The 12,712-nt window shown below is 49.2% G+C and overlaps 1 protein-coding gene across 3 annotated transcripts; it reads right to left on the minus strand.

The window, feature by feature from the left end:
- SMARCB1 (SWI/SNF related BAF chromatin remodeling complex subunit B1) lies at nucleotides 1-12,187 on the minus strand. Of its 3 annotated transcripts, XM_074159450.1 has the most exons (10): nucleotides 11,951-12,187; nucleotides 10,148-10,259; nucleotides 9,455-9,484; nucleotides 8,065-8,194; nucleotides 7,390-7,527; nucleotides 6,662-6,789; nucleotides 5,940-6,106; nucleotides 5,304-5,494; nucleotides 1,323-1,454; nucleotides 1-370 (listed from the first exon to the last, which is right to left on the minus strand). In XM_074159450.1, the coding sequence occupies exons 1-10, from the start codon at nucleotides 12,041-12,043 to the stop codon at nucleotides 331-333; spliced, it is 1,161 nt and encodes a 386-aa protein (XP_074015551.1). In that variant the 5' UTR covers nucleotides 12,044-12,187; the 3' UTR covers nucleotides 1-330. The 3 variants fall into 3 exon arrangements, with proteins under 3 accessions (XP_074015551.1, XP_074015553.1, XP_074015552.1); XM_074159452.1 differs by lacking the exon at nucleotides 9,455-9,484 and having other exon boundaries at nucleotides 7-370; nucleotides 11,951-12,043; XM_074159451.1 differs by lacking the exon at nucleotides 9,455-9,484 and having other exon boundaries at nucleotides 7-370; nucleotides 10,118-10,259; nucleotides 11,951-12,043.
- Between the last annotated feature and the right edge of the window lie 525 nt (nucleotides 12,188-12,712).

Consider the following 12,712-nt stretch of genomic DNA (forward strand, 5'->3'; position numbering starts at 1 on the left):
AGACCAAGTAGTATGCATTCCTTTTATTTAAAAAGTTGTCCTAATAGTGCATGTTGCACCTATACAAAAGAATCTTTACACTGTCCACACACAGGTATATAAGGACTCTGAGAGCTGCCACGGATCTGGGCCAGATCAGGTGCTACTGCAGCGTTCCTGGTACGCGGCATTTAGGGGTTGGGGGCAGAAGTCAGCAGTACTGGGAACTCTTGGCAAGTGGAATGTGTGTCCCCTTCAGGGACAGAAAGACCCCTGCCAATCCTAGATCCATGTGGGGAGAGGAGGAGGGATAAAGTCTGTAGGAAGAGCACCAGTGTCACCATGGGAAGATTACCAGGCCGGAGCAGTATTGGCCAAACGTCTCATGCGCCTACAAGAGAGAGACAAGAGAGGTACAGTGAGTGCTGAGCTACTGTCACATGAAGTCTTACTAAAACCAACGCTTTTGGGGAGGCTGCCACAGCTTTGTGAACTCTGTGGACAGGTTTGTTGCCTGGACAGACTCCCCCAGTCACCTGAGAACGCCCCCGTTGATAAGGCTCAGACACTATTCTCAGCAATAGCTTTTAGGGCTCTTTTGCTCATAAAGTTGGATTGAACCGATCTGCACTGGAAACTATTCAGCTGGCCATAGCCAAGAAGCAAAACAATTATGAAACTGTTAATCAGCAGTAAAAAAAAAAAAAAAAATCCTGGAAAAGAAGTGATCCAGTGTATTTACTCTTCCCACAGTGTATCTTTTGGAGAAATTCTAGGAGTTCATTTCTATCTGCCAGGAGCAATTTCACCAAAGAGGAGGAAGTGCTCTCGGAGCACATGTCGCACACTGCTCGGTGGGTCTCCCTGCAGCAGAGCTCCTCCAGGAGTCACAGCACCACTCCCGTGATGGCAAACGGGGCACCATCGGCCAGGCCAGAGCTGGGAGCTCGCCCATTCCTACATCTCACAGCACTTTATCCTACATGCCTTGTGGCAGGACTCTAGGTAGCAGGACAGAGCGTGGAACTCCAATATTTTTGATGAATGCCTTCCTATAGGAATAAATTCCTCTGCACAAGCAGAGAGCCCAGGGAAAAGAAAGAAAAGGGAACAATAAAAAGGAAACTTTGCTTCAAGCAGGAGATGGTTAAAGTAGAGATTTAAATGTTTGTGGAGCAAGGTGATAACAGTTTAATATCCTGAAGCAAAATGAGTTTCTGTTGTGGTGTGCAAGTTTGAGATCCTGCCAGCTGGCTCTCAGTAGGGAAAGACAAACATCAAAGCTTTTAACTTCTGTCTTAGAGACAGGCCAGAAGGAGAACTGTCTGAACGAGCGGCAGCACCTTGTATTTCTGTCCTGGTCTCTGATCTTCTTCTCCATCTCGGCATCTGTGAGGGTTTCCAGAAGAGGGCACCACTGGTCAGCATCCCCCGTGTTGCGAATAGCGATTTCCACAGTCGGCAAAGGGTTCTCGCTGCAGGGCAGGGCAGAAGGCAACAAAGCAACATCCATCAGTGTTCCCAGAGCAACTCCTCTGGGCTACCAGCCCAGACACAAGGAGAACAGAGCATCATTTACAGTGTTCCAGGCTTAAACATTCGTTCTCAGGCCAGTCTAGTTCCCAGAAGTACACCAGAGCCTGATGGTTACGATTTTGTGGTGCCTGAAGGTTCTGGGAGACCGACTAGGACCATCTCCTTCCACCACCAGGGAGAGGTTTGTCCAAGCAGCTCTGGCTGACGCAGTTCTCTCCCACAAAGGCCCTGACGTAACTGGCTGTTACATTCAAACCCAAAAAGCAAAGGCAAAGTTCATCCCAGTTTATTAGCACTGGGACAACTTCTCCCAGAGCAGCAGCTGAGCAGGGACTGTTGACAGGGCTCTTTGTCTCGCTTTGCCCTTCCACAGCTCTGACTTCCCAGCTGTGGTTTGCCCAATGCACCCCTGACAGCTCTTCCCTGGCAAAAGTCTGGCTTTTTGGGAGCGTGACAGCAGGACAGGCATTGCTCTCCCAGTTCCCATGGAAAAGGCAGTCTTTTAGGACCTGCTGTTGCAACCAGAGGCCGTGGCTACTCCCTGCGCAAGCAACGGAACACCAGGCTCTGTCCTGGATCACAACATCTGCTCCTCAAGAGATCATCTGCCCCGACCAGCTGTATTGTCACACGCACAAAAATATTTACTGCTTCACTGGCTACTTTTCAGTAAAAGTCAACAGGAACTGACCAGGAGCAGCTTCCCAAATATTGACAGAGGAGCCGGAAGCCCAGCATAAATACAGAGGAGCCTCAGAATGTAAATGTTTGCTCTGAATTCTAGAAAGCAGCTCGGCCTGAGCCGCACAAAGTGTGTGTGTGTGTGTGAGCAGAGCCCTCCGCAGGTGTGTGCAGACATCGGCCCCCTCCCTGGGGACGTGCCTCCCTGCAGGGATTCCAGACTCCCAGGCAGCTCTTTCCTTCCCCCAGGAAGGAACTCAAGTGCTAATTGCCATGGGAACAGACAACCTCTGCATCAAAGCCATTAATCTAGAATAACAGCTCTTCAAAGTAATGCTACAAATGAAAAATTAATCCCTAGCCTTTGGTATCTGATCCTGGGAGGAAGCTTCAGTCAAAGCTACTTCCAGTTCTGCTGACATCCACTAAGCAACACTCAAACCCAGGAATTTTATCTCAGCCCCAGATTGCTGCACATTCCAGACCAAACGCTACCTCATTTACCACGCTTAATACTGAGCCCCCGCTAGAACTGAACGGGGGTTGGAAAGTGCGTTTTCATGTGCATAACTTAATTGCAAGCCAACTCAGATACCACACTTCTACAGCACAGAATCAAAGATAAACAAAAAATCCTCCCTCAGCTCCAACCTCCAAAGACAGACAACTCCCCCTCCGCTGTCATCTTTTGATGAAGACAACGGTGCCTGGAATGCACTGTCAGCTGCAGGATTCCCAGCAAGACGCTGCCTCTCCTTGGGACCAGGCCTCGCCAGTAGCATCATGGATGTGCCAACAGGGCAGGGAAACCTCCTCTGCTGGAAAGGGGAACTCCTCCGGCATGGACATGGGTTAGATGTAGGAGAACCCGTGCCATCACTAAGGTCTTAAAGGCAAAACTCTGGTATGAAGCACCGTGTGCTGCCACGAGAAACAATTGGTATTGAGATGTGAAATGTCATAGCACACCATCCCCCTGAAAATCCCCAAAGCATCAGTTACCTGTCTGCTTCCAGCCCTGGGCTTTCAGGCTCTCCTTGTTTCGTACAGAACAGCCCAGCTGAAAGAACTGCCCTGGTTTTCATCAACCAGAAGACAGTTTGACCTCTCCCTCCGATGATTAAGAGGCACATGACTTCTCAGCCCCCCAGTCCCCCAAGATATTAAGGTTCCTTTGATGCATCTAAAGCAGACCCTTTCCTTACATCAGTGGAATGACTTTGGAGCAACCACCACTCCTGTGGTTTGGGAATTCAGGAACTAACCAACCACACAACCCAAATATCATTAATCACTGTAAGGTTTCAAAAGCACTCCTTTGCTGGGAGAAAAAAGGGAAGAGGAGGGCATGTTTGTGCTATGACACAAACCAAGGTTTAAATTAGATGTTTTTTCCTCCCTGAACAGCTCATATCTACGTACTTTGTTCTGTTGGGGTTCCCTTCCTAGTTTGAGTCTCCTTGCAATACTGCAACAGTCTAAAGAAGGCCTGAAATCTACCTGTTTGAACTACCCCTTAAAGGAAGCACTCTCTAGTAACTGTGGCCAGAGAGATGTTTTTAGACAGAACAGTGTGAAGTTGGCATTAATCTGATGTATCTGAGAGCGCCTGGGTAGCACTGGCTAAAACCTTATTTGCTGTGAGTTACAAAGACTGATAGGAAGGAAAGGCAAAAATTAACCCCCCTTGCGACAGTTGACATGTACACAGATTGATTTCTGAACTCAGGTATCTGCAATACGTGGAGAAGCATTGGAAGGAGGGAAAACATTTAGTGTGTGCATTCAAAGCCTGCCTCTGAGACACCAAGTGACAAGACTTAGGAACAAATGCCCTGTAGGCTGAGGCAGTATGCTAAAATGTTGTCGAAGTAACTTAACTGGGAAGTTACTTAAATTGTGAGTAGAAAAGAGGGCTTCCTGGCCAGCATGGCATGAACAGGGCTACCTCTCTGCTTCAAGCAGGATACGAAGAAGAAAGCTCAAACTCCTGGGAATGTTTAGGCAACAAGGAGTCCTACTAAACCTTCTGGAAATGAACTCGCTCCCTGCTGTAGCTTGCATAAAGCACAGACTAAAGTCTACCTCATGCTTCATTTTAGAGCCAACTGGTTGCTGTGAAATATTTTCAGGATAAAAATAACCTCCAGAGAAAGCCGAGTGAGATTAGTGGAAGAGCAACTGGTCCAGAGCACATCACTGCCCATTTTCCACAGAAGGCTGAGCGGACGGGAAACCTTCAGAGAGAAGAAGAGGAAGGAGCAGAGCTCACGGCGGCAGCAGCTGCCCCACAGCCTCCAGCTCCTCCTTACTTAACCCCACAGCAACTCATTTCCCTCTCCCTAAGGTGGGACAGGGATGGGCACATTTCACTTAGCTGCCAGGCGGGTCATCCTGCTTCCCTGAACTGACCTCTACATAACCGGTGTCAGCAGTACCGTTCCCTCCCCTCGGCAAATACATCATTTGCTGAACTCTCAAACTTCCTCCACTGTCACCACGACCTGAGGTCACAAACCCTCCCAGCGCACATTAAGGGGTAGTTAGAGCCTGCAGACTCAGCAACACGCTCACCACAGAGCGCAGCGTAGCACAACTGGAAACTGTTATCCTCAGGAGACAAGCTACAAAGCTGACTAATCAAACCTGACATTGCTGCATTCCAGCTGGGAGAAGGGCCTGTGATCAAGCCAGCTTTAACGTCGGCCAGGGGAGAGAGCTACAGATTCAATCAGAATTAGTTCAAAACACCAAAGCTCGAGACAGTGTATGGCCAACGAAACAGAAACGTATCCAGAGCTTATCATTAGCACAGAAAGGAAGACACAAGGTATTCAGTCACTGCTAATTACAAGAGCCTTTCATTCTGCGGCAAAAGCTGACATTTCATCAATATTTGGTCCTGGAACGTATTATACCCGAAAGGGAAAGATACTGAGTACAAGCACAAGCCATCTTAAAGAGGACAGAAGGGGTGCAAGCCAGAAGGACCCATTTCAAATGAAGCTTTCTGCATCAGGTCAGCTCTTCTAGCATTCATCGATACAAACACCCATGAAGTACAAAGACCCCCCCCCACCTGTGGAAGGAAGATGACGGTTCTGTACCTGAAGGCATATGTCTTCTGATGCCAACTCAGCTGTCCCCGGATGCTGTAGGCAATAGTGGTGACAAACTCCCCACCCAGGCCAAGCTCTGAGCACAGCTTCAAGGCAAACTTCTCCGGTGAATTCTCCTTCTCTGACATGTCCCATTCAAACTGGTCTACAAGGGAGATGTTCCCCACGTGGATGTTTAGCTGCAGACAAGGGAAGATACAGGTCATTTGTTTCCATTCTCACAATAGTTTGCCAAAGGTAACATAACTGAGGAGGAAGAGGCTGGAGAAGAGAAGCAGAGAAGTAACTCCTACTTCACTGCATCTGCAGAGCTCCTTAACTGAATTCTTAATTCCAGTAGCATGAAGATGACTCAGCTTTGCTCACCAAGTTCCATTTCTCCCAAAAGGACTCAATAATGCTTTCACTCAACTATTTCATCATCTCAGGGGCTGGCACATGAACATTTAATAATCTGCCACCTTCATTCTGTTCTCAGTACAAAGGAAAAAACGCAATCTGGACATGGGACTGGAATTAAGAGCTCCTTTGCTCCGAGGGAAGCCTTTGTACTCCTACTGCCCCATCACATAACTAGAGAAACCCAAATGGTTCAGCCCTTGTTCTACTGCCTTCCTGTATTACCTTAATAATAACTCGCTGGTCTGACTGATCTTCTAGGATACTGTCAGTTGGGTACGACTCAATCTGCTGTCGGATGGCAGAGGCAATAGCAGGGACAAAGGTCAGAGGATTCAAATCCAGGTCATCGCAAAGAATCTCAGAGAACATTTCTGGGGTCATTAACTTTTCTGATACAGAAGAAGAATGAAGAGACACTGTTAACTTTCTTAGAAATCAATATCTGCCACTTACAGAATACAAAAAACTAATCCCACAGCGCGTCAAAGGGAATCCCAAATGCATCAGGTTTTCCTTTTTAAGAGGTGTTTTGTAAGGATGTGCACGCTGACACAGGGACTTAAGCCTTCTTTACTTGCTCCATGGGGACAGCACAGCTATGGTCTAACAATCCCCATACATCAAGCAGCCACACACATTAACTGTTCTGTATTCAGGGTGCCCCAGCTAAGGGAATAGTCTCTGAGCTGATGATCTGGGTCAGGAGAATATGCCTGTTAAACCCTTCAGATTACACATGTCCAGGAACGACTGCAACCTGTGGAAGTGGCAGAGCGTTTGCTCACAGAGACACGAGAGCTGAATACAGTCCAAAGTGGGAGAGCTTTAAAGCTCTGTATATAATGCAAGGACACACACAGACAGCGATACTTGTTCCCTTTTCATATTTGGCGACAGATACAACTATGTCTCCCCAGCCTCAGGAAACTCTCCTTCCTACATACCATTCATGTTCCACGTAAACGCATCTCTGAGTTTCTGCCCGTCAATTTCCATATCAAGCCTGATTGGAACCAGAACCTCCGGCTGGGATGCATTCTCATGGATGACTGCTGGGTCATGGTCATCAAAGCTAATGCAAAGAGCAACAACACGGTGTATGCAACGAGCACATGGCACATCTGGCATCCATAGAGGGAAGGCAATGTCTGTTGGAAGCAATCCCCACGCTCCAACTCCCTAATCAGCCTTTAGACCGACTCTCAATGCAAGCTCACAGGGCTATGGCAATCAGTATGTTTATCACCTTTTACTACATCTATCATAATACATTCCTGAAAATAAAACTTACTCATGAGCCACAGCAGCATTTTCCATTGAATAAATTACATCGAAGTTACTGGAATACATTAGTGAGAGGAAGCCTGTTGTCCTCCACAGAGAGGGTCTGCAGGCTCCTCAAATGACACCTGCTCAGCAAATCAGCAGAAAGGTGAAGGAACTCATCAGGAAGAGAAGGAACCATTTTCCTGACGAAAGGAGAGCCTCCTCTCTGAGCCCTGGCTGGCCACTGTGAGGAAGAGCCTCAAGACATACAGTTTAACTAAGAACCTCCAAAGAGCGACCTGCAGGTCTTTTGTCACTTGGAAATGAATCACAACATCGCATTAACTCATCAGCGCTACCCTGGCAGTAGCAGTTTCCACTTTTCGGAAGCAGAAAGCTCTCTTACCACAGAGGGAATGTCCTCTTCTTATCCCTGCCCATGCGGTTTCTGTTGATGGTTGTTGAGCACGGGACCGCATCCAGGTGGTGAGAGCTGTTGGGCAGAGTCGGCACCCACTGGTTGTTCCTCTTTGCCTTCTGTTCTCTGGAGGAGGAGACCGTGTGTTAACTGCAGACCCTCAGCACCACTGCTGTTATTTAAGGAAAAGTTTAAATTTTAAACTCCTGCTACTTTGTTCTGGAACCCTCAACAATACTGTTCCACATTTGCCTCTGGGAAGCCCAATCTCCAGCTCATCGTAAATTCAGGTGGACTTACAAATACTAGCTTCATATTTGGATTTTCTGTCTATACTTTATATAAGGACTACTGAGAAATGCGAGGTCTCCAGAAGGCAATACGTGCAGAGAGTGTGTTCTGCAAAACATCTGTTAAAGATGGAATGCAGTAATTGGAAAAAGAGCTGTATCATCAAACACTTATGTTTTTCTTCCTCTTGTACGTGGGCAGTAACCCAATCCTTACGGTCTGGAGATCTTCATTTGCCCAACACTGCAAACAACGGTTAGCACAGACTGGCAAGAACCCCCCTGCCTGATGGTCTACATTTGTGCAATTTCTGGGAGCTGACATCTTCCAAGCAGCTCCGTTCCAATCCTGGCCCTCCCCAATGCTGGTTACCTGAGGTAGGTAGGAGGTTCTGTGCTGATAGACACCGCCTTATACTTCTCATCGTTTCCATCCAGGATCTCTTCCACTTCAGAAGCCTTTAGCAGCGTCACGCTAGTGGCTAATGTCGTATAGCCATGATCTGGTACCGGGAAAGATGCCAATTAACATGGAAAAGTACTAGATAGCAATACAGCATTAATAGGCTGCAGAGTGAAAAGCTCTCCCTGATGCTGCAGGAGGGACTAAAATAGGTTACCAAGAGGTATGAGCGTGTGCCCCAAAAGCCTTTCGGGCTTCATTTAACATGGCATTTTGTACACATGGGATGACAAAACTTTCCACTGCCATTTCTGAGTTGGCATAAGCCTCCCCTCTCCCTCACACCAGGATGCTCTGCTGCTGGGGGAGATTACCCGCACTGCAGTGACCAGAACCCCAGCCGCAGTGCCTGGCACTAAATAAATATAATGGGGTTTTGACATCCATCTGAACAGCAGGAATAAATGTGACTTTCTTGGGAGAAGGGGTGGAATGTCTTAGTTAATACATGGCAATTCCCACCACAAAGCCTAGAGAAGAAATACAATTCAAAAACCAAAAGCAGTGTGACACCTTGGAATGGTGACATAGTGAGAGAGCCGAGATTTGCAAAAGGCATCAGTATCTCTTTACCTTGTATACCTATCCTCTTCATACTCCGTTAAAAACATCTTTCACTGGGACTAAGAGTCAAAATACAGGGAGGGTTAGAATTATATGAGCTTCCCTCAGGTACTACCACTGGATGAACCTTCTTCCAGGGTGCAACTTATTTATACACTCTGGTAATTTCTGTTGTGAAATTTACTTAAGGTCGAAAGGAATGCTACAAAAACAAAATGTCAGAAAAATAGTCCTTAAATCCTCATAATTATTAGATCAATTTTAAATCTAATGTGCTTTTACTTAAGCAGAGGAAGAGAAAACCAATTCTTTCCTACCCTGAGTTACCCTTGGCAACCACATGGTTTAGCTCTGCACCCCTACATGTGCCAAAATGATGTGAAATCTCTTCCGCAGCCTTCTGGGAGGAAAAGCCCAGAAAACAATAAATCCTCCATGGGCTTAAAGGTTGGAAACAGAAAGGCAACGTTCAATAGAAAAGCTGATCAGAGCTGGGAAAGGGGGAGAAACCTTCAGGACAGGTCTTGCTGAATTACAGAGACCATCTGCATTTGAGAACCCCACTAAGGTTCTGAGAAAGAAGAGTCTGGCATGTGATCAGGGTGCACAATCAGGGCGACCACAGGGAGAGATCAGAGGAAGAGGATTAGACATTAATATATACTGTCATAGCACCCAAGGTCAGTGGAGATCCTTCCTCTAGCACAGCTAAGAACAACACGCAGTTAAGACTTACATCTTCTGGGACTGTGAGACCGCTGATTTTCTGTTGGAAAAAAAGAAGAAGAAAAAAAAAAAGCAACAGGTCAGTAGGGTACTTGGAGAAAGGAGACTTAAGTCCAGAATGAACCCTTTATTTTTATTATGCTTTAGCCTAAAGAGTGTACAACAAGTCATATTGCTAAGAAATTTAACTGCTTGTTATTAATCTCCCACCAAAAACAATCCCAAGGCAGCTAAAGTCTCGCTGGGGCAGTCACATCAGTAGCAACACACCATAACAAACTCTGAGAGGCATAAACAGTCCCTGCAAGAAGCAAAGTTAAGCGAAGACGCACATTTTCAATGGGGCATCTGTGCAACACTCCTGCCTGTTTGACAAAAGAGACAACAATGTGCCTCTTTGTCTATAAAAGTCTCAGCTGGACCATGGCATTGGTTTAGAGATCTGGCTTTTGCAGCCAACCCCAGGAAAGCCATGATGGATGCTTCAATTTTACAACAGTTTTGGTCAGCTGCTGTTTGGTGCTGGGCTGAAGCAGGAGGTACCGGTGCCACCGCCGCAGAGTGCCCTGTCGCTGGGGCAATCGCAAGTGGTTCGTGCGGCCCTAAAGGCACACAAGCTTCTGAATCACCAAGGACGGTTTTTCAAGGCAAAAATTTCAGGTTTCAGATAAACAGTATTGGGAATGTTTGCTCATCTTCTCACCATGTGAAGAGGCCACTATCTTCTTCCTTTCTTCTACTGTTGCGAGTCGCCTCCAGAGTGAGGGGTATCTCTTGTACAGGGAACCCCGAAACATACGCAAGTAGTTCCCCACCTGCAAGAAGGAAAGTGGAGATGTGGCCTGGTGCTCCAGCATGGCCTGGTATCCTGCCTAAGAGATTTTTAGCAGAAGCCGAAACAAATTCAGGTCTTTGTAATGATAAGAGGAATCTCTTAAGTGCTTTTTTTGGTTTGGTTTCCATGACAGACTGGCTGCACTGGGTTTGGCATCATAACAGCACCGCAACTTTTGCGGCAACACAGAAACCCAAATTCTTACCAGCACTTATTTCACTAGCCCAATAGGAAAACACTTGCATCCATTGACAATAATCCATTTAATAGGAAAAAAGCCCATGCATTTTCATGTATTTCTGAACAACCAAACCTTTCTTTACTTCAATTTCTGCTGCCGTGCACAATGCTCAGCAGGAATTCAATCAAAGCAGATACCCAGCTCTCCAACAGAGATTGTCATTTTTCCTTTGAGCCTTGGTGCCATCTAGACATCGCCGGAATACAGCAAATGCCCAGAGACTTGTATTTTGTTTTAAATCCTTTGAACACATAAAAGGTGATGGCTGCCAATAATCCGCTTTCAAATTTACTTACCATCTGTAAAGCAGTTCTGTTCCTCCTGGCACGAGACCCTCACCTGTGCTGAAGGCTACGGCAGGACTAGCTGCACAACAGAACTATAGCTAGGCTCCGAAATCAAATGTTCCGACTGGTCGTACGCTGGCAGACTGCCACACAATAAGGGTTTTATTCCTTGTTTGACAAAGCTCATTTTGATCTTAACATCTACTTTCAGGTAATTTTTAATTGCATCTGTTGCTCTACAGTGCTCATCAGCGGACGGAAATTAACGGTGGATAAAAGAGACAGCCCTTTTCCCCCTTCCAATGGCACAGCAACCTCACAGATTGCCTGCCTGCAGCCACAGCTCTTCTTTCAAACTTTACACTTCACAGGAGAGCGCGAGGGGCCTCGTGCTCAACCGACACAGCTGGCAATGCAATTTACCCAATATTCCCTTTTTTTTTTTTTTTTTTTTTTGCATCAAGGCAGGGGAGGAGGGAGTTAAAACATAATTTTTTTTTTTTTTTCTCCTGTTTCCAACCGTGATCATTTCCCTGGCGCCGAAGCACCAATGTTTCTCGCTTCAATAAGGCTCGTCTTCAGGGAGGCAGAGCAGCCTCCCAGCAGCAGAGAATAAATAACCGCGGTGCCAGTCAGCGCGTACGCGGGGGGCTGCGGGGCTGCGGCCCAGCGCTCGCCGGCAGGACTGGCTCGCAGCGGGGCCGCAGGAGCCGGTGCCGGTGGGGTCACTCAGCACGAAGGCCCAGCTGGGGGCTTCCTCGCCCCCACGGCGTGCCAACACCCCCCCCCCCCCAATTCTGAACCGGCGCCCTGCACAAGTTCCGCAGCGGGATTCTCAGGGAGCAGGGCCTCAGGCTGCCATCAGGCCGGGATCCGGTCTCTGGGCGCTCCCGCCGGTCTCCCCAGAGCCGCCCTTACTGGGGGCACTGGTCCCAGCACGGCTGAGGCGCTGGGGCAGACCCACCGGCCGGCGGCGGGGGGGGGGGGGGGGGGGGGGGGAGAGGAGGCCGCAGGGACCGGGAGGCCGCTGCTCCCCACGCCGGGGCTCCCCTCAGCCCTTTCCCCAGCCCCCCCAACACCTCCCCCGGCCCATCCCGGCGCCCGCAGCCTCCCCCGGGCCCGCTTCCCGCCCGGGGGCCGCACCTCGGAGCCGATCATGTAGAACTCGCCGTCCTCCTCCAGCTGGAACTTGACGGGCTTCTGCCCGAAGGTCTTGCTCAGCGCCATCATCATCATTGTGGCGGCGGCAGGGGAAGGGCGGCGGGAGCGCCCGGCGTCCTACAGCGGGGCCCGGGCGGCGGCGGCGAAGGGATCGGGGCGAGGGCGGGCAGCGGCGCGGCCTAGTCCTGCCGCCGCTCCGCGCATGCGCCAGCGCGCCCCGCCCTCCCCCGGCCCCGCCTGAGGGGCCGCCTTCGACGGGGCGGGCGGTGCCGGGGAAGGGGGCGGTTTGTTGGTGCATAGTGGCAATAAATAAGTACCGCGGGGCGGATACGCGTACGGAGGGCACCGACAGGCGGGTACGGGGGTTGGCGGGGGGATGTACGGGCGTTTACAACCGCGCTCACGAAGGGGGCCCGGCACCGAGACCCCCGGGGCTGGGGCACCGGTCACCCCCGGCGGGGTCTCCGGCCGGGGCACGGGTGGGTTGAAAGACGAAAAGGGAAGAAACCAGTCACACTCCCTTTGTTTGGTTCTTTTCTTTTTTTCTTTTTTTTTTTTTTTTTTTCTTTTTGGCATAAGGTTATGTAGCAACGAGGGGTGTGCAAAGAGCTGGAGGGGGGGCTGGGGGGGGTCAGCCCCCAGCCCGGTGTCTAGGCGGACTGGGAACACTGGTGCGGGACCCGTCAGTGCAGTCACGAGCCACCCGGGATGGGGGACCGGACTCGGCAGGAGCGGGGGGGGCGG

The sequence above is a fragment of the Numenius arquata genome, chromosome 16, assembly GCF_964106895.1.
Source record: "Numenius arquata chromosome 16, bNumArq3.hap1.1, whole genome shotgun sequence".
NCBI classification, from domain to species: domain Eukaryota; kingdom Metazoa; phylum Chordata; class Aves; order Charadriiformes; family Scolopacidae; genus Numenius; species Numenius arquata.

Excerpts from the sequence above, each read along its gene's own strand:
- SMARCB1 (XM_074159450.1), bottom strand. The coding sequence starts at position 12,043 with ATGATGATGATGGCGCTGAGCAAGACCTTCGGGCAGAAGCCCGTCAAG. Across the intron at positions 9,485-10,147 it reads GATAGTGGCCTCTTCACATG|AAAATCAGCGGTCTCACAGT; the intron begins GTGAGAAGATGA and ends TTTTTCCAACAG. Across the intron at positions 5,495-5,939 it reads ACCAGCGAGTTATTATTAAG|CTAAACATCCACGTGGGGAA; the intron begins GTAATACAGGAA and ends CCTTGTCTGCAG.